This window comes from Erithacus rubecula (assembly GCF_903797595.1).
Source record: "Erithacus rubecula genome assembly, chromosome: 3".
NCBI lineage: Eukaryota > Metazoa > Chordata > Aves > Passeriformes > Muscicapidae > Erithacus > Erithacus rubecula.
The window spans coordinates 127,631,752-127,656,147 of NC_136689.1; the positions used below are offsets into that span (position 1 = coordinate 127,631,752).

Consider the following 24,396-nt stretch of genomic DNA (forward strand, 5'->3'; position numbering starts at 1 on the left):
ATCAAAGTGCAGGCATTAAAGCCTTTGGATGATTATAAGTATATTAAGCTACTCACACATAAGGTAGAGGTATAAGCTTAAGTTTCAGGAAAGTGAGTTAGTAAGTTTTAATGTGAGGTCTAGTACTTTTAGTAAGTGAAATGTTTTAAATGCTAGAGTAACAGTACGAGTTTTAGTGAAGGTGAAAAAATATACCAGTGCTTTTAGTGGAAGATTCTTGAATGTAGTTTTAAACATAGTCGAGTTATAGTAAGAATATTTTTTAGATAAATATATTTTTCAGATAAAACAAAATAGACTATATGCATAGTTTATACATAACTTGGCATGCTAAGAAACTAGAATTCTAATAAGCTAGAGTGGTAGTCCAAGTTTGTGTCTTGACTTGTTAAGAAAATTCTATATAAAAGCATGCATTGGGGAGAGCTGGTGCTTTTTTACCACCACTTTTTGCTATTGTTTGGCTTTACTCTCTCACTGCCATCACCAACACCTCCCAAAAAAAAAAAAAAACCAAAAACAAAAAAAAACCCCAAAAAGCTGCCACAGCAACATCAGCTTCCCAGGACCTTAACAAGAACAGATTCTGCTCCTGTCTAAACCTTTATGAAGCATGAATTTTAATGTCTGTGACTGTACCTTTTAAGACTGATGTGCTTCTGCAATAAACAATCTTTTAGCAACTATTAGTTGCTTTGCTCATTTTAAAATATAACCCAATGAAGTTAGTGCCTAAAACACCAGAGCTCTAACCTCACACTTGGTATCCCATGCTTATAAGAGCATAAAAAAAATCCAGAACTTATAATAACCTATTTAAGATAAACTAAGTGTTGAGGTAAATCCAAAGATATGGGGCAAAAAGATATCTTTTGGATAACTATATATAATAGATATATATTATATAAAATACACTACTCTTTATAGATACATCTACAGAGAGTAGTGGTCCAAGTTTGTGTCTCAACTTTTTAGGAAAATTCTGTATAAAAGCATGCATATGGGAAAGCTGGTGCTTTTTTGCCATTGCTTTTTACCATTGTTTTGCTTTACTCTCTCCCCACCATCATAAATATCTTCATAGAAGTACTGTGTCCATTTCTGTCACCTGCATTTCAAGGTGTTTGTAATTGCTAGGATGCAAACCAAAACCATACAAAAATTGTTTGGGGTCCAAGAGGCAGATTGAAGGGATCAGCATATTTAGTTCAAGAGCAAAATACATTTGTTTCCTTTATTAAATCTAGAGATAGAGTAATTTCCTCCTGTATATAATCCTTTAGCTCAAGTACAAGTGTGAAAGTGACCTGGTATCTGGGAACTGATGTCAAGTCAGATTAAGCATAAAGGTAAGTTCACAATAGCAAAGGTGATGCCACACCATTTTTAGATACCTGAATATATAGGCATCACCTGAAGTTTTCAGGACAAAAATTTTGTAAAACTCGGTGCAACAGAATATGCACACAGCATCAATTCAGTTTATAAAATACTGTTCTATTGACTTCCCTTACAGAGGCTGAGAACAACAAATTAATTATTCCAATAAAAAATTTAGACAATATATTGGTTTTGACATATGACCATTCATATTAATAGAAGCATTTTTTGCACATGTACACAGTGCCCCACTTTGAGGCATTTTTAAAACACATACAGTAATTTAAAGTAAATAAATAAATCTGATTTCAAGGACTTGTTTTAGAAATAATTTTCTTTAATTTGTCTTTAAGACAACAATAACATTTTTAAACATCTATGAGGTGCTATAAGCTAAATATTCAAGACTACATTTAAGACACTTTATTTAAAAATGAAGATTTTAGTAAGTTCCTACCTACTACACAACAGGTAAAATAAGACAAAATATTTTTAAATGCTCATTTTTTTAAAAACAAAAATATACTACGTCAATTAAGATATATACATGAGAGGGTATCTTGGGTAAATCAGCAAGAACAAATGGGATGATACTCTCAAAATGCATCCTTTTAGGAAGAATAGGAACAAGATCAGGAATTAAGGGGGATGGTAAAAGGAATTAAATGTAAGAATAAGAATGCCTTAAAACTTTAGAGTCTTTTTAAATTTCTTTTGCTTTGGGCACTTCCTGGTGGAGCATCTTTTTTATTCTTCCGTTTTGCAGATAAACTATTACATTCTTTTGACCCATGGAATGCATGCAGACATAAAATACAGAACTCAAATGCACATGCTTCTCTGCTACATAGTCCTCGTTTCTTTACCAACTGATATTTAGCAGGATATTGACATCTTGGACAAGGTTTTAGAGCTTCATCAGTGAACAGAGTTTTAGCAACCTGTAGCAAGAGGAGAGAGAAGAGTTTAGTCTTATAAATGAGAAAGTTCTAAAAACTGAAAATTAAGCATTTCTTAGATACCTACTTTCATGTATTCTTCCTGCCTACTAGATGAGTGGGGAAGAGAACTGCATCTCCTAGGTGTAAGTTCACTGTGTGAAGGTGGTGTTTGTAAAACAGGAGTTCTGGCTTGAGCTTGAACAGGCCTTAGAGCAGATCTATTGAGAATATTGAGTCTTGTAGCAGCATCTTCAGCTTTCAATAAATATTCCTATTAGTTTATAATTATTAAAAAAAAAAAAAGGGGGAGAAAAATGAAGATTTTATTTAATCTGGGATTTGCAGCTGGATTTTTACTTGTTTTGGCTTTTTCCCTCTGCAACAACACATAAGAAAATTATAGATATATTGCAAGTATTTACCAGTAAATGTTTATATTTAGCAAGGGATCAAGAGAGAGATCATCAACAACCAAGTCTCATGGGCAGGGTGAAAAGCCAATTGTCCTAATTCACAAACATGATCACAAAGTAGAGTGTGCTAGAAGACATCTCAATAGCAGGTGTGCATGTATTCATGTTGAAGAACTGTAAAAATATACTATCAATTTGCTTACTTCTCTAGATGCCCCTTAAAAACCTTCTACATATCCTTCTGATGTTCACAAATACACTGTGACACAAGAAGTCTTGAAAATAATCAGGAAGCAATCTAGAGTGGGTCCTGCAGCAGACTAGAGTGAAATGTACGAGGAACAGCATGGCACAATTGTATGAGCAGAGTTTAAAATCTAAAGCTAGAATTAACCAAGGAAGAGATCCTACAGGATTCTCAAGAAAGGGCAGAAGGGGTAAATAAGAGTCTTACATGGATGACCAGTACTCAAACTGCAGACTACTGAAAGGCAATGAGAGCCATTATAATATATATATATATATTTTTTTACACTTGGAAAAAAAAAATCACCTTTGAGAACTATCTTACCCGAGTTGCTTCTTTCAGCTGTTTTGTGTACAACTTTCTCCTCTTATCTGCACTTCTGTCTTGTACAATGATTTCACGCCAGCTTTTGCTTACTTTCCAAATGCTGGAACAAATAAAAAATGTATCCACTGTCAAATTTTTTCAAATAGTGCAGAAGTCATGATAGTAAGATTACTTAGCAAAGATTTTTGCATGGCTTTGTATACTCTTTGTCATTTTACAGACTGCTTCTATAGACTAGTTCATTATTTTGTTATGAAACAGGTCTCATACTTTACATATCACTGTATAACAGAAGAGTCTAGAGAAGAACAGTAGCATTAATAGCATTGCTTATCTTTGACTTAAAAAATAAATTAATTTCTTCCTCCATAGAAGCCACTTATCAAGATTGTTTCTTGTCACAATTGTGTTAAGAGTTCTGTAAACATCTGTGCCTTTATACACTTTCATCTATTTGCCCATTCCCTTTGTTACTAACAACAAAGAAATTAAGAGCATCGTGTGAAATGTAACAGTTCCAATTGATTAGAAATTAATCTAGATTACTCATTTATCAAAATCCTTTGATCATCTTTGTACTTAGGAATAATTCAGGAAAAATTACACAAGAAAAATTATAGAAAATGTGGTTTTGAGTGCTATGCACTACTGGGAACTTGTAATGACAAATTACTTTCTAGGCTTAAAGGAATCTTTAATATTTTAAAATTTACAGGTATTGTGATTTAGCTTCAAGCTTACTAATTTTCCATGTTTGTTTAGCTTTTTAATGCCCCTATTTATTTTCAGATCAACACAAAGATCTACTTAATGGTGAGAAAACTTTTCATTTTTTTCAAATTTTATTGACAATGCCTATTATTCCAGAAATTATTGCAATTCATTTGCAGAAGCACATATTTTTCCCTTTTTGTGTGTGTAGCAATAGTACTTACCTGCATAGACTTTCTACTGTCAAAGCACCTAAAACTATAGCAAGAACGTGTTTTAAATTTCTATCTTTCAATTCTGTTAAAATATCTAATTTTTCAAGGCCCATTTTCTTGCCAATAAGTCCAGGAAGAACATGATCTAATGCAAATATTTCTTTTCCATCAATATTCTCTGAGATTTGTTTTTGGTGTGATCTTTGTCTTTGCAAGCAAATTTCATGAACTATTTTCAGAGCTGGAGTTCTTGAGAGATCTCCATGACTTACAACCAGGTCTCCAGTAGGCTGTTCTTTTAGAACTAAATCATGATCTTCACTGACAAAGTTTCTTTCTTTTGTTAATATGTGCATTGAAGTAGGACTGCCATGATCATCTTCTGTCTCTGACTGGGAGCCTAGTTCCCGAAGAGTGGATAACCTTCTGACTCGCTCAAGTTTTCTTGTCTTTCTTTTACTGTCTAAAGTTTTGGAATCTTCTTTGTGCTTTTGGAAGAGCTCTTGAAAAGATCCCTCATAATCAGACAGTGAGTCTCCTGATTTGTCCAAAGGAAGTGAATTATATCCACTGTCCTCAGGCGTTGAAAGATCTGGGTAATTTGCTACCTTAACAGGGGGAGAGTTTATATCACACAGTCCAAAGTTCAAGTTCTCTACAGGACTGGTGATGGAAGTCAGGAATTTACCCTCACTGGCTTCAGGTAACACACTGTATGTAGGGGTCCTAAGCACCCCATCTCTAACACTCACAAGAACATTTGCATTACATTCATCACTGGCAGTACTAGTGTTACTAGCAGTGACATCCTTCCACTGAATTGGAGACAAATTTTCTGATTCTAACAATAAGGGGTCCTTACACTGGGACTCATCTAGAGTAGAAGTCCTTTGTTGTGAAAAGGAAAGTCTCCGTCTTGGAGAATCAGGATTAGAGTCCTCAGGTTCTGAAGTGCTAGTTGTCAGAAGTTTGTAACCTTTATCTTTTGGAGACTCTGCAGCAGTTTGTGAAAGCTTTCCATCAGAGCTCAGAACACAAGGGAATATTTTTTTCTTGATGTTTCCTGAAGAACTAGGTTGTCTTTCACAGCATCCTACAGTTGTGCCAGCTTCACCACTCTTGGATAAAAGAAGCCTCCTGCGTAGTGAAGAGCCTTTTCTACTTGATTTAGGAGTTTCAAAAAAATCTGCACTTCTATTTGCTTCTCTTTCTTCTGATAAAGAGATAGAATTCAATTCTTTTTCAATAGATGGTGACCTGGGAAAGAAGGCACTTGGATGGATGTGCTCAGAATGCTCCTGTAGCAATGATACACTTGTTACACTCTGTGCTTCTTCAAGTTCTGCATCAGGATCTTTTACGGACTCATTGCGTCTGCTGTCCAAAAATGCTGAACTGCAACACGTGTCTTTAAAATTAGAGCATTTAAAGTTGCCCCTGGAAGGTGTTATTCTATTTATTTTAAGACTATTGAACCTCACTGGATTACTGTCTGACATCTTCTGCTTGACACTTCAACTTTGTAAATGAAGATACCACTGTTGTTTCTGAAACAAACAATAAAAGCAGTCATCAAAATGCCCTCAGATAGAGAAAGCCTTGTGTAAGTATATCAAGATAGCAGTCATAATTAAAGTACAGTCATTAGTCTCAGTAAAAACAGAGATTATACATAAACACAAAAGTAGGTGGTTAGAATGAGTGATTAAAATGCATATTATACTGTGAAAAATAAAATAAACATATATCCAGTTAGCTAATCGACCTGGCAATCCTCATCTGTGGAAAAGTACTTCAAATAAGCAGCAAACACAGCAATTAGAGGCTCATTGGTGCTAAAATTTGCAACAAAACTCTCCACCATTTCAGTAGAGCCAAGGTTTTTACTAGCACTGTTACTGGTTCATCCAGTAACTAACAGTTCAGTACTCAAGTGTGAGCAGAAGCTCTGGTAATAGGTGAGTGTAGACAAAAGGTATTTTCTATTTTCTCCTTAAGTAAAATAAGAGGATAAATCATGAAGTTACAAGTCTACAAGCCTCCCTGCTATTTAGATCCCTAGAGTTCCCCCGATGGAAAGAATTTGACTTTTAGTTACAAAGTGAAAAGCGCTTTTTATCTGCCTTAATGTTTAAATGTTATTTTGTAAAGAAGCTCTCTGCTTTTGGTCATGTCTGAAGGCTTCCATTTTAAAGAAAATTACTGACTATACACACACTCACCAGGTACAGAGAACTTAAGAGCTACTATATATTTTCCTAGAAAGGTTAGATGTGGCTGATGCACACAATTAATAAAAGATGTGTGGAAATAGGCTTACTTTTTCCACTCACACATTGTAGAGTTTCCCCACCCTAACCCTAGTGGCACTAGGTCACTGCTTTCTATGCTCAATAACTATACAAAAGATGTTATGACTAATGCAGCAAAAGGCTTCTCACAGACACCAAAGTAGTCCACATCTGTGTTGCAAGACTCAAGAGTTTCAATCAGCACCTTTTATTGTGCTGTTACTGACCTCTAGAACTGATATTCTGGAACATAAAGCCTAGAATTAGCAACTGAACTTTCAAAACAGAAGTAGCCAGCTTTAAAGGTGGCTTCAACACCAAATACTAAGCCATTGCTAATATCCCAACAGTCCTGTCTTAGTCTAGCCCTAAGTCACCAAACACAAGCAGTGAGAATCCAGATTGGCTGAGAGAGGTGAGGCAGAACTATTCTTCGATGATCTTGGGTCATTAATTAGCATTTTTTTGACTCATGGATAGCACTTTTTAAGATTACTGTAATATAAACAAATGCTTAGTTTTGTTTTCTATTGTAAGAAGATAGCAACAAGAGAAGTTCAAAAGGAAAAGAATGTTAAACAGCAGAATGACACCTTGGCATAAAGACATACACAATCTTGCTAATATCAGGATGAAATCAAACAGACTTAAACAAACAAAATCCACATACATAACTGAGAAAAACTCTTTCATCAAATACAGCTATGTGAAAGTAATTCCAAGACAACAACAAACAGAAGTATGGCTTGCTTGCTTCCTTCTCTTCTCCCATTATAAATACCTCTATAAATACCTTACTTTCCTGTTTGTTTTCTGTCTCTACATTTACCATGTTCCCTGGTTTACACAATGAAATAAGCAACAGCACAAATAGGAAACACAAGGGCATAGCTTTAAGCTAGTGTTTAGTGAATTAGGGATTACTTCTTTGCTCCTGCAGAACCAGCTCCAAATAGCATTTCATGTTTCCTCTGCATCACTTTTCCATGTTTTAGTAGATTTGTAAGTACTGGTGTCCTACATCCTCCTTTTCAAGGGAGAGAATTTCCCTAGCAGACACCTGTCTTTCAAACCAAGACACACCCAACAGTTGATGCAGGGCCCAGTATAGTTCAAGTTACTCATCAGTGACTCGAAGGGGCAGGTGCCTCCTCAGCAAGTTGACTGGTGGCACAGTGCTGGGAGGAGCAGCTGATACCCCAGAGGGCTGTGCAGCCCTGCAGAAGGGCCTCAGCAGGGTGGAGACATGGGCAGAGCAGAACCATCTGAAACCCAAAGGCAAATGCAGGTGCTGCACCTGGGGAGGAACAGCCCCAGGACCAGTACAGGATGGGGGTGACCTGCTGGGAAGCTGCTCTGCAGAGAAGGTCCTGCTGGACAACAAAATGCCCACGAGCCAGCAGTGTGTCCTTGTGGGCAAGGGTACCCTGTGTTGCATTAAGAAAAGCACTGCCAGCTGGTCAATTGGAGTGATCCTGACCCTCTGCTCAGCCCTGTTGAGGCCTCACCTGCAGTGCTGTGTCCAGTTCGGAGCTTTCCAGTTCAAGAAAGACGAAGAAATACTGGAGAGAGTCCAGTAGAACTATGGAGGAGATTAGGGGAGCAAAACACCTCAGCTATAAGGAAAGGCTGAGGGAGCTGGGCCTGTACAGCCTGGAGAAAGGAAGACTGGGAAGGGATCTTATCAATGTCTGAGTATCTGAAGGGAAGGTATCAAAAGGAGGCAGCCAGACTCTTCCAGGGGGTGCCAAGTAATAGCACAAGAGGCAATGGGCAGAAACTGGTACATAGAAAGTTCCACCTGAACATAAGGAAAAAGTTCTTTACTGTGAGGACAACAAAACACTGGAAGAAGCTGCCCAGAGAGTCCATGGGGTCTCTTTCTCTTGAGATATTCAAAAGCCATTTGGACACAATCCTGAGTAATGTGCTCTAAGGACCCTGCTCAAGCAGGAAAGTTGGACTAGATGATCTCCAGTAGTGCCTTCCAATCTTACATGTTGTGATTCCATGGTTTTAGGCAATAGGCTGAAAAGGCTTTGTCATGAACTAGAAAATAACTTTTCCCGGTATTTTTAAAGGAATGAGATCTCTGTGTAGCACACTGCTGCATTTCAGTCAGTTACACATGCTATGGCCTAAGGACCACATAAGCAAATCTCTTCTTTTTGCAAGAGAACAAAGACCTATAAGAAATCTGTCATAACAAGAGGGCATTATCTTTGCTAGTCAACAAAAAGACTAGAGGCTTCATTTTATGCTGACTTTTGGAAAACTGCAGGTAGTTAGCAAATGTTGCCAGTAGATGTTGTTTCCAAAAATGTTGCTAGACAGAGATTTAAACTGAATTCTGGAGATAGCTGTTTGAAATCTCAATCCCCTCCCCACAAAAAATCCAAAAAGCCCTCATACCCACACTTATCTTTCAAAATATTATTATTTCCCTCAAATACAAGCAAACTAACCATACATTTAACAAACTCCAAAGGCTTCCAGGCTAAGGAAATTTATATTCAGGCAGCATGCTGAAGAAACAACAAAAGGAAAACCTCATGTTTTGCAGGTTCATTCTCAGGCATTCTATGGGACAACTGAGAATAGAAAACATGTAACATATTACAGTATAAAAGAAGTTGAGCAAACTTGTGCTCAAAGAAACAAAAATCACAGCAAAACAAGATTTTGCAGCTATAAGTGAGGACAGAATATCTGAGTTAAAGCAATGTTGGTAACTCAAGCAGCCGAATGTAATCCTGCACGAAATACAGCGTCCGGCAGGGGGAGCTCGTGAGCTCACTGCATTGATCCGGACAGGATAGAAAACCTTACAGGACAATTTTAAAAATTGCCAATTGATACCGAGTGAACAATGGCCGCCCATTAAGTTTCATTTCACCTCTTTTCTATACTTCACTCTATACCTCGCCATTCATTCATACATTTTAATACTTATTTTTACTTCTTTACCCCCGAGTCCACAACTTTGGGACCTCTTGTGGAGTATTGCCTTCAGTCCTGAGGCCCCCAAAATAAGACATGGACATGTTGGAGCAACTCCAGAAGAGGAATAAGAAAATAATCATAGGGCTGGAGCACGTCTGCTCTGAAGACAGTCAGACAGTGGGGGTTGAAGAGAAGCCTTCAGGGAAAAATAATTGTAGCCTTTCAGGACCCAATAGGGCCATCAAGAAAACCAGAGAGGGACTTTCAAACAGCACATGGATTTGGTGATGAAACAAGGCAGTAAGGGCTCTAAACTGAAAGAAAGTTACGTTAGATGTTAGGAAGAAATTCTTCACTATGAAGGCAACAAGACAGTGGAACAGGTTGCCCAGAGAAGTCGTGGAAGCTCCATCACTATCAGTATTCAAGATCACGTTGGACGTGGCTCAGAACAACCTGATACAGTAGAAGGTGCCCTTGCCCATGGAAGCGGCTCAGAACTCGATTATTTTTAACATCCCTTACAAACTGAACCAATCTATGATTTACAGCAAATTCCAATATACACCTCAAGCTTGTAGATGACTCCTTTCCAAAATGGATTACCTGTACAAATTAAGCTTTAACACAAGGTCTCATTTTACAAATACAGAAGGAAAAGCCTTTCAGATATGCTGAACATTTCTCAGATTCCATTTCCATTCATAAGAGACACCTAGCAAAACCTCTTACAACACTACTTTTTATAAGCATTTCTTTTTTATTATGAGAATTTCATCTACTAAACTTCAGCCATAACACCACACCTTTTTCATTTGGGGATCTTTAACCAGTCCCTGAAAGTTTTCTTAACCTTGTCTTAGATGTCATTAAACAGATGTGCAGGGGGAAAAAAGGCTGGTCACACCACTAGTCAGTTACAGAGAAAGTAACAAAATGCATAACTGCTAAGGATAGGTTTATGTGTTCTGTGCATTTCTCATATCTGTTATTAATTTTGCAGTTCTCAAATCAATTTACAAATCAACTGCAAACTTTCTGGGAGTTTATTGGACAAAATAATTCATAATCAGATACCCAAACTAAATTTAGGAGAGGATTCACAGATTTAGACAAGGCATAATTTCTAACAAGTTTAGTCTTACCAAGTGCCTTCAAGAGGTAAGAATGTTGATTACTGGAAGGCAATGTCAATGGTGCCTCCAACTTATCTCTAAGTTCTAGGATGGAGTCACACCTGCCCCTAGCAATTTGTATTCCTCAGTAATACACACAGAATACTTATGCATTGAACAAGACATTTTCTGCCTTTTTTTAAAAAAAAAAAATCACTGTTCACCACTGCTAGCAAAACAGATAAAGACAAAGTCTTGGTGATACAGAAATATTTTCTCTGCTTTTTAAACAGATATGGTATCCGCAGTAAAACATTCTGCTCTTTGACCCCAGAGCCACTGATACCTTCAAAGGTAATAATAGCGAAGATGACACAGCCAAGTCCTATCTGCATGATGTTGATCACTTACCCTAATTCGTGAAGCAAATCAAGATCTTCCAATGCAAAGCGCTGTATTCAAAGTATTGCTTACCCCTAGTGATAACCTGAAGCGAGAAGGACGTAGACAGAAAAGAGAGAGGTGCAAGAGAAACATTACCCAGCTGAGACAATCTTCAGCCCACATATATATGTGTAAACTGCAATGCCTAATTACCCAGCGATGGCGATAACCGAGATTAGCTGAGGACCAGCACCCAGAGGTCCCTCAGACACCTGGGATGCCGGACACGAGCAACGCAACCGCTTCGCCCTCTCGTGTGGCGAGCCGGCGGGCGCAGAGCGGAGCCTGGAGGCCGCCCTAGCAGGGGTGCGGCTGAGGCGGCGGCGGGCACCCCGAGCAGGGCAGAAGGCGAGGAGCAGGAGCGAAGGCGGCTGGAGGAGCTCCAGCAGCTCTCGCCGCGCGACCCCGGGCCCGTTGCCCTTGGCGAGGAGCCGCTTCGCCGGTCCCCACCCACACCGGCCCCTCGCGTGCGGCCGCCGCCGCTTTCCCTCGCTCGGGTTTGAACTACCCGCCCTCACCAACCGCTGCCTCCCCGCCCCCTCCGCGCTCGGCCCCGGCCGGGAGCCTGAGGAGACCGGGTGCGCCCTGCCCGCTCCTCGGGGACGTGAGGGAACACCGGCGAGGCTTGCCCCGCTCCTCACGCTTTAAACTTCAGCCCCGCGGCCCCCGCCGCGCCCAGCCCGCTGTTAAAGCGCCCCTGAGGCGTTCCTGCCCCTGCCCTGCTCCTCCTCAGGCGCCCGGCGAGGGTGAGGCGTTCCCGCCTCTGGCGGAGCCGCTCCGCTCCCTGCGGCGGAGGGAACGGAGGCGGACGCGGAGGGCGCCGGCGCTGAGGGGCGGCTCAGGGGTGCCCAAGGCATTCACAGCTAATGATCCTTATCTGCACCACAGCCTTTAAACTTGGGTTATAAAGGCGCTGGTTAATTTGAGTGAATTAGCACCTTTTTACCCCACAGCCTAGTTCTAAAACAGTCACAGAGCGTCTGTCAAGTACATTGCCTTCAAAGTAGTCGGGTGGCGGATCCCCGATTCCAGCACCGCGCAGGTTGCCCTCGAGTCTCCACAGATACTTTTTGCCAGAGAATCCAGGAAGGACTATTCTCCCTGGCTACAGTGTAGAGCATAATTTTCACACTTTGTCTTCTTGTGCGTGGTCTAAGGTCTACTCCTGTTTAATTTGTTAAAAAGCTTGTAGTTACTCAGAACTTGGCGCCTGCGTTTTGCTGTGGTTTTAGTTTTTCTGCATACAAAAAAAAAAAAAAAAAAACAACCAACCAAACAAACAAAAAAACCCCACAAAAAACAAGCAAGCAAACAAACAAGCAACCCCCCCCCAAAAAAAAAAAAATCTACAAACCAAATAAACACAAACCCGTCAAAATTGCGGCTACGTGGATGCCTGTTTTTCCTGGGCTCGGTAAGGACAACGTGAAGCTTCACACCGGCGCGATGGGGAATGTCAGACCTGAACTAGAGACCTAACACCGACTCTAAAATCAACACACACATTTTAATAAGCAAAGTCCCGGATTAAGTAACGTAATCGCTGTTCGTGGGGTCCGACAATTCTCAGCCTTTCCCTTTGTCTACTTCGCTCCTCCAGCATCTCGCATCCCTCCTGGAGTGAGGCAGCCTGAGAGGGGCCCGAGGAAATAAAGGTTTAAAAGTTCCCGACCCTGAGCCAGCGTAAACGGACATTAATAGGGAAAGAATATCGGTTTGTTTCACAACAAGGTAACAGTTACGGCTAAAGAGAGAAAGGCTCTTGGAGTATCTCCCCCTTCTTTTTAAAAGGAGGAAACATTAGAAAACATTTCTTTAAAGTAATAGAAGTTTTCTGAAAGTGCTTTCTCTAGTACAGTCTGTTTCGCAAGAGATGAGTAAAATTGTTTTTCAAATATTTTTATTTATAAAATACCTTCTCAGTAAAATTGGAAGCTTACAAGTGGGACACAGAAAGCTCAAGCTCTGTCTTCGTCACTCAAACCTGGATTTATGCGATCTGGATCAAAAATATGCAAGAAATTTTACAAGTCGTAATTGTGACATTTTATGCAATAAAAAGTGTCACACTAGAAAGTGTTTTACAAACAAACAAACAAATAAAGTTCCTCTCCCCAAAAACCCCACCCCAACAAAAATCAAGCAAGCAAGCAAACAAACAAATAAACAAACAAAATAAAATTAAAAAAAAAATAAAGAAAAAACCGAAAAAAATTAAAAAAACAAAACAAAACAAAACAAACAAACAAAAAAAAAGCCCAAACCCAACCAAAACCTGAGAAGGAAACTTCTAAAAAGTGAAACAAGGTAATATATTCTGCGACACTCGCACTGCTCTCGGTTAGGGCTGCATTTCCTTCTGCTGTCAAAAGTACCTGTACCCCGGTGCCTTCTCGACACACAAGCCTTTCCTCTCGTTTGCCTACCAGTTCCTCAAGAACTGTTCTGTTTTACGGGACAATGGGAGTCTCCCACACAGTCTCAACACTCTCTGCTACTCTAAATCCAAATGAGCATCTTTAGCACTGGAATTGAGCAGCATAGGAATGGGACTTTCCAAAGCGCTCCTCTCGTAAGGGGAGGAGCCTATTTTTCCAAGGGAATGTTTGAAGGATGCAAATAATCAAACAATTACAGGATTTCTTTATTAATAATGGAGACATTGCTTTCACAGGATTAACTGAATTTTTCATGGAGATATTTTTAGTAAGTCCCATTGTCGGCTTTGGTAGGGGGTTGTATTTGCTTTTTTAGGAGTTGGTAATTTCTTTCCATGCCAGGAAAATAAGAGTTCAGGCTGTTTTTCACCTCTGTTTTAACCTCTTGGTACCCACCCATACTGCGGCTCCGTAGCGGAGGAGAGGATGCAAATAGTAATCTATTACCTAAAAACCTCTGCCTTTTACAAACCATTTTTCTTGCCCCTGCTTTATTCTGGCGCTCAAAAAGTTATGTTTAGCTGTATTCTTACATAGCGGTGTGAAGAAGCAAGTCTAAAGTCATTACTGTGATTTCATTGCGTTTAAACACAAAATTAGGAAAACTAAAACTATTTATTATAACCCGAGTTCATTTTAGGTAAGATATAAGTCATATATCAAGGCGATTTGCTAGTAGGAGAATATCAATGAATTACAGCTGATGAAACCTCATCTGTATTAATTTGGATACTAAGGAAAAATTTTTTGTTCAGTGTTCAGAAACAGAAAGACACCTTTCCGTAACCTAGAGGACCTTTGAATGATCTAGTAGTTTAAACTGGCACGTTCACAAAAAATAGTATTCGTTAAACATTGGGGGGAAGGCGGGGGGGAAATAAAGCAAAGATACCTAATTCTACAAACTGTGATCCGAAGATTCAAAATTCCTACCGCCAGCGAGGTGGAGCCAGTGACAAAGAGCAACCGGTGTCGTTTCAAATCTTGCCTGCACTGTTTTGGTTCAGTACATCGAGATAGAAACTTCTTTCACAATAGAACCTTACATTTAAAATGTGCAATATATATGTTTGTAGTATGTAAGTTTGGCTTCATGTGGGTACATATCATACCGGTCACGTTACCAAAATATCAAGATGCCGGGTTTATCCACGAATTTTAGGTAAAACGCTTCTGAAAACAGAGAGGACCTTGAGCTAGAACACCTCGGTGGTTTAAAACTCCGCAGGCGTATGACCAGACCTGGCGCGGGGCACTGTCTATCCCCAGTGTGCTGGGTACAGATAAATAAAAGAACGAAAACACCGGGTACCTTGGGGCTGATTTTACCTAACCGTGCAACTCCCTACTTTCTTCATTGATAACTGGCACTGCTATTCATATGGAAGCTTGCGTCTTAAAATAATCCGTGTGCCTTTTTTTTTTTTTTTTTTTTTTTTTCCCCAGGTGGTTAACACCCAGAACTGAATATTCATGATTTCCATTGCTATTCCCGGCGCGGAGCTGGTGAAGCGCGGCCCGCCCGCCGGGCGCTCGGCGCTCGTCATCAGCGTGCGCCGGGAGGCGGCGGGGCTGCGGCGCGGGGCTCTCCGGGCCTCTGCGGGCCTCTGCGTGCTCCCTTCGCTGCTGGCGCTGCTGCTGTGGCCGCGGTGGGCACGGACCGGCCCCGTGGGCTTCGCTCCTGCGTGCCGGACCCGCGGGACGGTACGGGAGGTTGGAATCGGGCGGGATGGGGAGCATGGGGCCTGTGGGCTGTGAGAAGGGCTGCCTGCCCTTCACCTTCGTGGGCTCTGCGGGACGTGAAGGAGAGGGTTGGCCTCACCTACGGGTGCATAAGGGATGCTCGGAGAGGGGGCATCATTAATATGTAAAAATATCTGAAGCGGGGCTGCCAAGAAGATGAAGCCGGGCTCCTCTTGGTAGTGCCAAGCACTAGGACAATAGGCAGCAGGCAGAAAATGAGGCACTGAAAGTTCCAGCTGAATAAGAGGAAGAATTTTACTGTGCAGGTGACTGCACACTGGAACAGATTATTCAGAGAGGCGGAGTCCCTCACTGGAGATACTCAGGAACCTTCTGTGTGCACTCCTGTGCCATGTGCTCTGGGATGATTAAGCAGAGAGGTTGGACCAGATGACCTGCTGTGGTCCCTTCCAGCCCTTTCCATTCTGTGATTTGGTGAGGTGCTCTGGGCACATGGTACCCCCAAGTTATTTAGCTACAACTGTGATCCACCTTAGTTTAGCTCTGTGTTTTAGAACAGTGCTGTTTTCCAGTGCTAATGTGTGATTGCTCATATCTTATTGCGATGTGCTGACACAAAGAAACTGTAGCACGTGTGAGTTAAGATGTCACTATGCTTATGGTGCAGCATACTTGAAAACTGTACAGTTTAATGGTTCCTTTCTAGTTCTTTTAAATTGACTGGCATAGTGGAAGTTTTAACAAGATAGTTTGTCTAGTATTGATCAGACTCTTAAAATAGGAAACATCCCTGTCTTGTCAGTATCGTAAGTTTTCTCAGCCAAATTTATGCTGAAACAGATTCTGAAGATGAGGGAAATAATCTTTGCTGTAACATTAAGCAAAAGCATCTGAAAGCCATTCTCATAAGGAAGCATCACTGGTGTAAGGGTTAGGAATTCTTGTCTTATGTGTCAGACAGAACAGCAATACAGAAAACAGCAGCCTCAAAAAACCCAATAGGAAATAGTCATGTTCTTGTTTTGACTTGCATTGAGTGGAAAAAATAGTGTTTCTCCATGTGCAGTAACCACCTTAAAATTCATGGTTGAAAGTACATTTATATGTTAGGATAGAATTACTTAAAGCTTGGTAGAGTGTTTGTGGAGTATATGTAACTATTTAGTCTGATGCCATGAAGAAATATTTCAAATAAGTCTGAACAATCAAAACCATTACAGGGCATTAAGAGGTGTTTGAAGAATAGCATTGAGTTGTCACTTGATTTGGTAGGATTTGAAGGGTCGAATTTCATCTCTATGGCCCCTCATTGTTTGGGTTTTTTGTTTTTGTTTTGTTTTGTTTTGTATTGTTTTGTTTTGCTTTTTAATTCCTGCTACTCTTCTACCCACAATCCATTCCCAGTATTTCTAATACCATAGAACAACAAAAAGTGTATTGGGTGAGCTAGTGCATCAGAGGGGGAGGAAAGATGACAAGGCTTACCTTCTTTCCTAGCACCATTGCTATATGAGTGATAGATAAGAAATTATTGAATTTTATATTTCCAGCAGGTAAATTCTAAACATAGGCAGAAAGGAGGAAGGAAAATACTGCTCATTGGTCTTTCATGTTAAAAATACTGTTTAATTGAAAATGTCATGCTGTCCTCATCATTGGAGGTTTTCTATATCAGAATGGTAAAGCTCTGTAAAACCTCATGTTACTTTTCAGAAGTTGAACTAAGTGACTTTCTGAAGACTTTCAACTTGAATTAACCCACGTCCTGTGCATCATATATAAGTGCAATGGTTTTGTATTTACTTTTAAGAAAGTGATTTCATCTCCTTGGGATATTAAAATGATTGTGTATGCCTTGGGGTGGGGTTGGTAAATAACAAAAAACAAAACAAACCAAAAACCCCAAACCCAAGCTAATGTGCATGTTGTGTATTTTTTGTTTTAGAACATGGATTCACAGAAGGATGTTCAGCCTCCAAAGCAGCAGCCAATGATTTACATCTGTGGAGGTAAAGAAAAGACATCAGTGATTTTTTTTGTTACTTGCTACTGGAGATTTGGTGTTTTAATAATGAATAGTGCTTAGTCATTATACTGAAGGGTACATAGATGCAAATAGTTGCAGTGTATATCCTGATGATGTTCAAAGCTTTATCCTTTGATGGTAACACATATATGGGGTACATCTCTAGAGCTTCTGTTGCTGTGTGGAACTCTTGATCTCTGTGTGTTTTATTGACAGTGCTGTAAGGGCACTCAGCTTTCCCTCAAGTACAGCAGACAAATTCTCTCTTATCTATAGGTAAATCAACAACTTAAAAAATTTTCAGGAATCCCTGGAATATTTTGTCTTTTAAGAAAACAGACTCTGGGCTCTGGAGGGATGAGCTGAAATTTTCATTAGTAGATGTTCTAGTATCAAATGTGGAATGTGTTCTGTGCATTAATATTTGGGTGATATTTAGCATGAATCTCTTTTATCTTAATATAGGTAAAGCTTGCTTTTTATTTTCTCTTTTTTGTTTTTTCATAGTATCTTGTTATTGAGTTCTTGATACAGGTTTATTATACTTGCTGTATTTTTTGTTTGCCACAAATAGGAATTTGACTACTACAGCTTTTTTAAGTTATCTGTGCATTAACAATGTTGTTTTTCTTTGCCTGCTTCCTTTTTTTCCTCCATTACACCAGAATGTCATACAGAAAATGAAATAAAGGCAAGAGATCCTATCAGATGCAGAGAATGTGGCTACAGAATAATGTACAAGAAAAGGACAAAAAGATGTATCCTTTTACAAGTGCACTTGAATGCATTTAGGAAGCTGTGGATGGAGACAAGGGGAAACAGAATGTAAGGGAAACATAATAGAAAATTCAAATAATTATGTAACAAGTCATCAGGGTCAAAAATCATATAGTAGAGCAAACTACTATAGCACAATCTCTGCAGTGTGATTTGGTACCTTGATTTTTTTTCTGGCACTTTCTCTTTTTCTTTTTTTTTTCATTTTCTATGCACAATACAATGTTATGATAGTCTGCTGGGTAATGTACTGTGGATTGTTGATATTATTCAGCCAGCTTTTTATTAAAGATGGCTTTTGAAATACTTTATGTAGATAGTTGTAACTAGATTTAGACAGTCTCTTTTCCTGTCCCCCATCATTTTTTTCAACAACAACATATTTTTTTCTTTAACTGCCTTATTCCAGTGGTAGTTTTCGATGCTCGATGATGTCTGCTGAAGATAGCGACTTCATAATGTAATCTTTCTGATAACTTTGTTCTGTAAAACTATTTGTGTGTAAATGCACTCTCTTATTTGTGTTTTAAGAGACTGAAATATTAAAGTTTACTATAATACCAAATTTTGTCTGTATTGTCTTCCAGCAATAGATTTCTAAAGCTGTTGCGTAAAGTGTAGTCAAATTATGCAGTATTTTTTGAAGTTCAGTGTATTCTTTTTGAGTTAACTTTGCTTTCATTTGCATTTTATTTGCATTTTAACTTTGCTGAATGTTATTTGGACTCCTGTGAATTGTATAAAATAACTGTGGTTTGAATTAATTCCACTGACCATAAAAAGAAGGCTACAGAAGTCTGGGTTGGAAACAAATTTGGATTTCAGACCACCCAATTCTGGCATCCAGTTGTGGATGTGTCAAAAGTATGGATGTCTGGAAATGAGAAAAAAAAAAATCTCCTGAAAGGAGAGAGAGGGAGGCAAGTTAAACATTAAGAAGCAATGTGGAAACAGAAATTTCTTAAGTGCTGTTTGACTTGTTTGTATTCAAGGAAAGAATTAGATCTGTGTTATAAAGATTATTTGGGTAGCACCCCAAAACTAAAGAGGGATCTTGCTTTGCTTTTTTGTGCATGTCTGATCTCTGTTTTGATGGTGCTAGTGGTGGTGTTAACATGTTTAACTCATCACTGTAATAGTATCTTTTTTAAGGTCTGCATGACTTGTGCTATCTTATAAATGAACTGCAGTGGCTTGTTATAGGAGAATAAAAAGGCATTCTGAGATGCTGTTTTGCAGCTGATTGGTTAAGATTTTAAGAATTTATTAGGTATCTGATCTATGCTATTAAGACTAGATTTTTTTCCTGGAAACCAGATTCACTCGGGTATAAATGATAACCATTTTTGGCATCGGTGCACCTTGTGCCTGCCCAGCAGAGCGAAGGGCTCGGCTACTGACTCGGCTGCTCGAAGGGTGAGGAGGAGCGGCAGCAGCAGCGCTGCCGAAGGCGGGGCGGGCTCGGCCCTCTGCGGGCCCCTCTGCCGGGGGCGGGGGCGAAGAGCCCCCGGTGCCCGCGGGAAGGAGCACGGAGCTGCTTTGGAGAGCAGCCCGAGAGAGTGCAGGGCTGGCGGGCAACACTGCTCTGGGGCCTGGGGAGACGGGAGACGGCCCGCTTGCTCTCCACGGAGAGAAATACAACGCTGAGAGCACAAGGGCGATACGCGCTAGAGCTGCACCGCCGGGCGCTGTTCTGCCCGCCCTCGGCAGGCACTGCCCTCAGCCCCGAGCGCCATCCCGCGCCTGGGCGGCCGCAGCGAGGCACGGGCGGCCGCGGGGAGGGCGGCGTGGCACCGGGCAGGTGGGTGCCGAAGGACGATGGGCCGTGCCGGCGTTGCTGCTGGAGCCCGGGGGCTCTGCGGGAGCCGCGGCGGGGCTCCCTGGGGCGGCGGGGCTCCCTGGGGCGGCAGAGCTCCCTGGGGCGGCGGGGCTCCCTGGGGCGGCGGGGCTCCCTGGGGCGGCAGAGCTCCCTGGGGCGGCGGGGCTCGCCTTGAGCGGCAGAGCTCCCTGGGGCGGCACGCCGCGTGCTGCCGCCATGTTGTACATAGCAACAGTTGCCAGCCGCGGGCCGGCCGCGCTGCCCGGCCGGCGCTGCGTGAGGGGAGCCTGGGGCCGGCTGGGAGGTGAATCCCTGATCCGGGCCGGGGGATGTAACACAACCACAGGGAAGCTGAAAGGGAAAGGGAGGCTGTGCCCCCGCGCGGCCGCCGAGCCCTGTCACCGCTGTGCCCTGGAGCCCCGCTGGGCACCTCCAGCACGGCCATGGGAATAAACGGGAGAAACCGCCGGCGGCGATGAGCTTTTAATTCTTCTACTCTTCCTTAATTATTTCCTGCATTTGTCCCTCCTTCCATGCGTGTTCTTCCTTTTCCAGTACTGAAACCGTGAAAGTCTTGGGGCAGAATCTCTATGCAACACCTAATTATGACCAGTTATTAATTAAGTGGTGCTGTATTGTAAGCATTTTTGTGTAACTACAAATAAATATGAGTAATTGTGCGAGACATTCGAACACAATTATTTTAATTTAATTTATAACTACACATAATTGTTTTCACATACTAGCAAGTTGCCCTTATTTCTTAAAAATTAACTGGTTGCTTCATGCACTATATAAAAGGAGTGGGGAAGAGTTTCAGCTCCATTTAGCTTGTCATCAAAACAGAAAAAGATGCAGATGAGCAAATCAAACTTACAGGGAGACAGAAATGTCCCATTTGAATCCCTCGTTTCATCCATTACGGACTTACTGGAAAAGGTTCAGATTAGTGCTGTAATATAATCAGAGACACAGAAAATGCAACTGGCGAGGAAAGAAAATTGAATTTATTTTGTCTGCAGAGAAGCCAAAGATTTTCATTCCTTTAGATACATTGCATAGGTTAATGTCTTCCCTCTGAAAAAAAGAAGTGTCCTTCACTATCTTCTCCTCTGTGCTTATCTCACTTGATTAAAACAGATGTGTTAACATAAAACAGAGAGTGTGGCAGACAAAAGTTGGCAATTCTTCTTTAAGTGGTCTTTCTGAATTGTTCTGACTTGCAAAAGCAGTAGAGTTGCATACTCTTGCAAGGCATATCTCATACTTCTGTCAGTAAGCCTCTTGTCAAGGACAGTTTATGTGATCAGACCTTCAAATATGATATATTTTTCTCTTATAGGTCAGCTTGTATTAGAGTGGAGTGTGAGAATATTTATTTCTTGGATTGACATTACTTCAAAATTTAACTAGAAGCTTACAGAGTCACCTTTTTTTTTTTTTCTTTCTTTGAATATTTAGCTATGGGTGATGAATCAGTACCATATTTGCTGGGTGAAGGAACCACAAAAACATATCAAATACCTATTAGTCACCTGGACTACAAATTCATTGAAAAATGCACAGATGTTAAGCACCTGGAAAAGATTCTCAGGGTATTAAGGTAAATTTACTTTTTACCTTCATTTTATTACCTTTATTTTTTACTGCTCTGTAAAATTTGAGGAAACCCTTTTCTATTTGTCTGAATCTGTCTGTGACTTTCTTATTTAAAATTAAAATATGAAGTTAAAGTGATCATGCTAAAAGTGTCCCAGTGATAACACTAGAAATCCGAGTCATTTTTTAACCATCCAAAAGGTTTGAGTAACTGAATGCTAGGTCATTTTGAAAGGCTGCCACTCTGTCTTGGTTCTCTCAGGATCCATGTTGCCTGACTAGCATAATTTCAGATGTCACATCTGTTTAACTTTTACTGTAAGTGACACAAGTTTCTTTTTTATGAGCACCGTGGTGATATTTTTGAACTGTGTATGTGGGCACAAAAAGTTGAAGGTTAACTGGAATTTTCTAATAAAAATATTATTAGATGGTAGTGAAATTGGGTTGTAACAGGAAAATAGTCCTCTGCAGTCACTGTACTGACTGCACACAGAGGGAAACATGGAGAATATGGTGCAGTTTAGTTATTTTTGTTAACATTTTAATCTTTGCATTTTGAAGGTCTGGTGAGGAGGGGTGTTACCCTGAACTTACGTTGGCTTGTGAAAAGCGCATTGAGTGTTTGGATCCAAGGAGCAGAGCTCTGAGAAAAGAGAAGCCTGCAGCCACAGCTTCTGATTTCACAGCTGAAGAATGGGAAGCAATTCATAGTGAACTGATGGTAGAAGATCTAATTTATAATGGTCCATAATATAATCACTGTGATGTATCACTCTTCTTGTGACTAAGTCGAATGTAATTGATTTGATTGAAGAGGAAATGATCAAAGGATTATTTATTTTCTTGGTTAACTGAATCTTAACTGCCCATTTTAACTCCACAGAGTTTTGGTTTTTTGTAGATCACTTTTTATTCAAAAAAGCACTATTGCTCTTTGTGTTAATTGCTTTTCCTCATTAAGAGCAGTGCTTTTTAAGGATAATTGCTCTACTGCCTTAAGGTAAAAATATATTATTTATTTCTTTTCAGAGCTGGCTGACAGAAATGAATGAAGATTATAAGAAATCACAGCTCCTGAGAACAGACACACTGAATGAAAGACAAGATAACTTGCCTCCCATTCGTTGTTCCAGCAGCTGCCTTCCTACTAGTCAGGTATCTCCAGCTTTTTGTGTTAATTATAAGTGTTAATTAAAAGTTTTTCTAAAACTGGGAGATTTTATATGTGTGAACTTCTAGTCATTGTGCCATTCTTACTAGATTTATTTTGTTAACCAGAAAATAAAAACCTGTAAGCTCCCTTGCAAGCAACCAGTGCTTAAACAAAAATGCTTTCTTAGTACTAGCATGTGTATTGTAATAATATTTTAATTCTGATCAAGAATTCACTGCCAAAGCAGATCTGCCTTAACAACCTTTTATGTTCTTTGATTCATATTTCAAAGTACTGTTCAAGCATGTGAACTAGGCTCCTGGATGAAATTATGCCACATTTTCTTCAGCTGCCAGCAGGCTTTTGTTCCATAGGGCCAGTCAGAAGCCAGTCCAAAATAAACACCCTGGAACTCATACTGTGTGGATGTTAGAGCCTCTGCAGCAATTCTTTTACTCTATAGCCACTCCTGTATTGGGTAGTGCTGGTGTATATATCACCTTTGATTGTGTTTATTTTATACCTTGTGTTGGTATTCCCACTGCACTTGTACTGCATACTTCCTAATTCAGCCCTTAAGCAGACTTAACAAATCTTCATGACTACAGAGCAAATACTTACATTTTTTCCCAGGTATTTGTTTCCTTACATTTTGGTGGGTTTTCTTTTTTTCATTTATTTATCTGTCTGAAATCAGGTTTTTTTTTTCTGGCCAGCTTTTATTGCTAATACTAAATGCAGTGCTACTGAAGGGGTTGGCAGACAAGAAGGTATGGATGGGATTTTTCTGAATTGTCAGGTATTATCATAGATCAGTCTGATTCTCAAAATTTTATTTGAAATTCTGGGACACTACTACAGGAAATTCATTAAGCATTGCTCTTTTTGGAGATTTGTGAGTCAGAAATGTTATGAAGGGGTCCTTATAGATCATGTGACCTTTCTTACTAATTCCTATTTTTGTTGAATACTAATGTATTAAGAAATGTCTGATTTTTGTTCTTATGTTGTCAGAAACTACTTCTTATTGTCTGCTGGTACATAGATGTTGGATCAAGACATTTGGGATAGCTAGGCAGTCTCTGTTGTGTGGTATACAAAGAAGCTGGGGATTGCAGTGAGTGTTTTATAAGTGGTTAGTATTTAGACTAAAGGGTGCTTTTGTTTGGTTTGTGGTTTGTTTTTATTTTTTTTTAATTATGTGTACTTTTTTATATTTTGCCATGTATATTCCTTTTCACTGTCCTGTTTTGCTGAGATGGATTGTGACACTATAGCTTTATCCTTGATTCATATCCTGTATAACTGCTAGAACAGAAAATGGTTTAATACCATGTCAACTCAGTAAATCCAGTTTAGAATATAAGCATAAAATGATGGAAAGTGTCTTGAAATCTAGGATACACCATGTTACTAAAGAGGATGTTTTTCTCCATTCAAAGACAAAATATTCACCTTTTCTTTTTCTTCTTTAAATCAGCAGTCTTCAGATAAAATTTTCTGCTTTTGTTCTTCAGCTTTTGTTCTCCCTACAAGGTTTTGGTGTTAGTATTATTATCCATGAAAGCTATAAGATATAGCTTTATGCTTTACCTGTGATATGTGATTTACATTCTTTTTGTCTAAGCAAAGGGCCTCTGAAGGAATTGTTACCTGTCCTGGAAGAGAGAAGGGGAGCCTGAAACATTTTATGCAGCAGTACAGTTATATCACTACTAGATCCCTACTGAATAAAAATAAGTTGTTTGTATAGCATACACTAAATATATACCTGTAACATGGAATCTCAAAAATAATGAATAGTCATAATCAGCTTTTATTTGTTTTCTTTCTTTCTGATAAAGATAAGC

At 40.0% G+C, this 24,396-nt stretch overlaps 3 protein-coding genes across 6 annotated transcripts in view; 2 read left to right on the forward strand and 1 right to left on the reverse strand.

The window, feature by feature from the left end:
- Window positions 1–1,463: 1,463 nt before the first annotated feature.
- On the reverse strand, window positions 1,464–11,902 carry FBXO43 (F-box protein 43). The gene is made up of 6 exons (XM_079302254.1): window positions 11,181–11,902; window positions 10,995–11,070; window positions 4,244–5,781; window positions 3,306–3,408; window positions 2,407–2,592; window positions 1,464–2,321 (listed from the first exon to the last, which is right to left on the reverse strand). Exons 3-6 carry the CDS (start codon window positions 5,731–5,733, stop codon window positions 2,073–2,075), a joined length of 2,028 nt encoding a protein of 675 aa, XP_079158380.1. The 5' UTR covers window positions 5,734–5,781; window positions 10,995–11,070; window positions 11,181–11,902; the 3' UTR covers window positions 1,464–2,072.
- Window positions 11,903–15,005: 3,103 nt separating this feature from the next.
- On the forward strand, window positions 15,006–18,537 carry POLR2K (RNA polymerase II, I and III subunit K). 3 transcript variants are annotated; one of them, XM_079301615.1, is made up of 4 exons: window positions 15,006–15,114; window positions 17,115–17,178; window positions 17,861–17,953; window positions 18,382–18,537. In XM_079301615.1, exons 2-4 carry the CDS (start codon window positions 17,118–17,120, stop codon window positions 18,402–18,404), a joined length of 177 nt encoding a protein of 58 aa, XP_079157741.1. In that variant the 5' UTR covers window positions 15,006–15,114; window positions 17,115–17,117; the 3' UTR covers window positions 18,405–18,537. The 3 variants fall into 3 exon arrangements, with proteins under 3 accessions (XP_079157741.1, XP_079157740.1, XP_079157739.1); XM_079301614.1 differs by having other exon boundaries at window positions 15,021–15,169; XM_079301613.1 differs by having other exon boundaries at window positions 15,033–15,178.
- A 1,442-nt stretch (window positions 18,538–19,979) lies between these two features.
- SPAG1 (sperm associated antigen 1) overlaps window positions 19,980–24,396 on the forward strand; it is a 36,690-nt gene continuing 32,273 nt past the window's right edge. Inside the window, exons 1-4 of one of the 2 annotated variants that reach the window (XM_079299544.1) lie at window positions 19,980–20,095; window positions 21,253–21,394; window positions 21,955–22,114; window positions 22,423–22,548. In XM_079299544.1, coding sequence (XP_079155670.1) covers window positions 20,008–20,095; window positions 21,253–21,394; window positions 21,955–22,114; window positions 22,423–22,548 — 516 coding nt within the window. In that variant the 5' untranslated portion in view covers window positions 19,980–20,007. Of the gene's footprint in view, window positions 20,096–20,158; window positions 20,264–21,252; window positions 21,395–21,954; window positions 22,115–22,422; window positions 22,549–24,396 lie in introns of those variants that run through there. The other variant, XM_079299545.1, reaches the window with a different exon arrangement.

Coding starts and splice junctions, on each gene's coding strand:
- POLR2K (XM_079301615.1), top strand. CDS start 17,118: ATGGATTCACAGAAGGATGTTCAGCCTCCAAAGCAGCAGCCAATGATT. Junction 17,179..17,860: donor AATGATTTACATCTGTGGAG/GTAAAGAAAAGA, acceptor CCATTACACCAG/AATGTCATACAGAAAATGAA. Junction 17,954..18,381: donor CAAGAAAAGGACAAAAAGAT/GTATCCTTTTAC, acceptor GCCTTATTCCAG/TGGTAGTTTTCGATGCTCGA.
- FBXO43 (XM_079302254.1), bottom strand. CDS start 5,733: ATGTCAGACAGTAATCCAGTGAGGTTCAATAGTCTTAAAATAAATAGA. Junction 2,593..3,305: donor AGCTGAAAGAAGCAACTCGG/GTAAGATAGTTC, acceptor ATAAACTAATAG/GAATATTTATTGAAAGCTGA. Junction 2,322..2,406: donor GGCAGGAAGAATACATGAAA/GTAGGTATCTAA, acceptor CTCTTGCTACAG/GTTGCTAAAACTCTGTTCAC.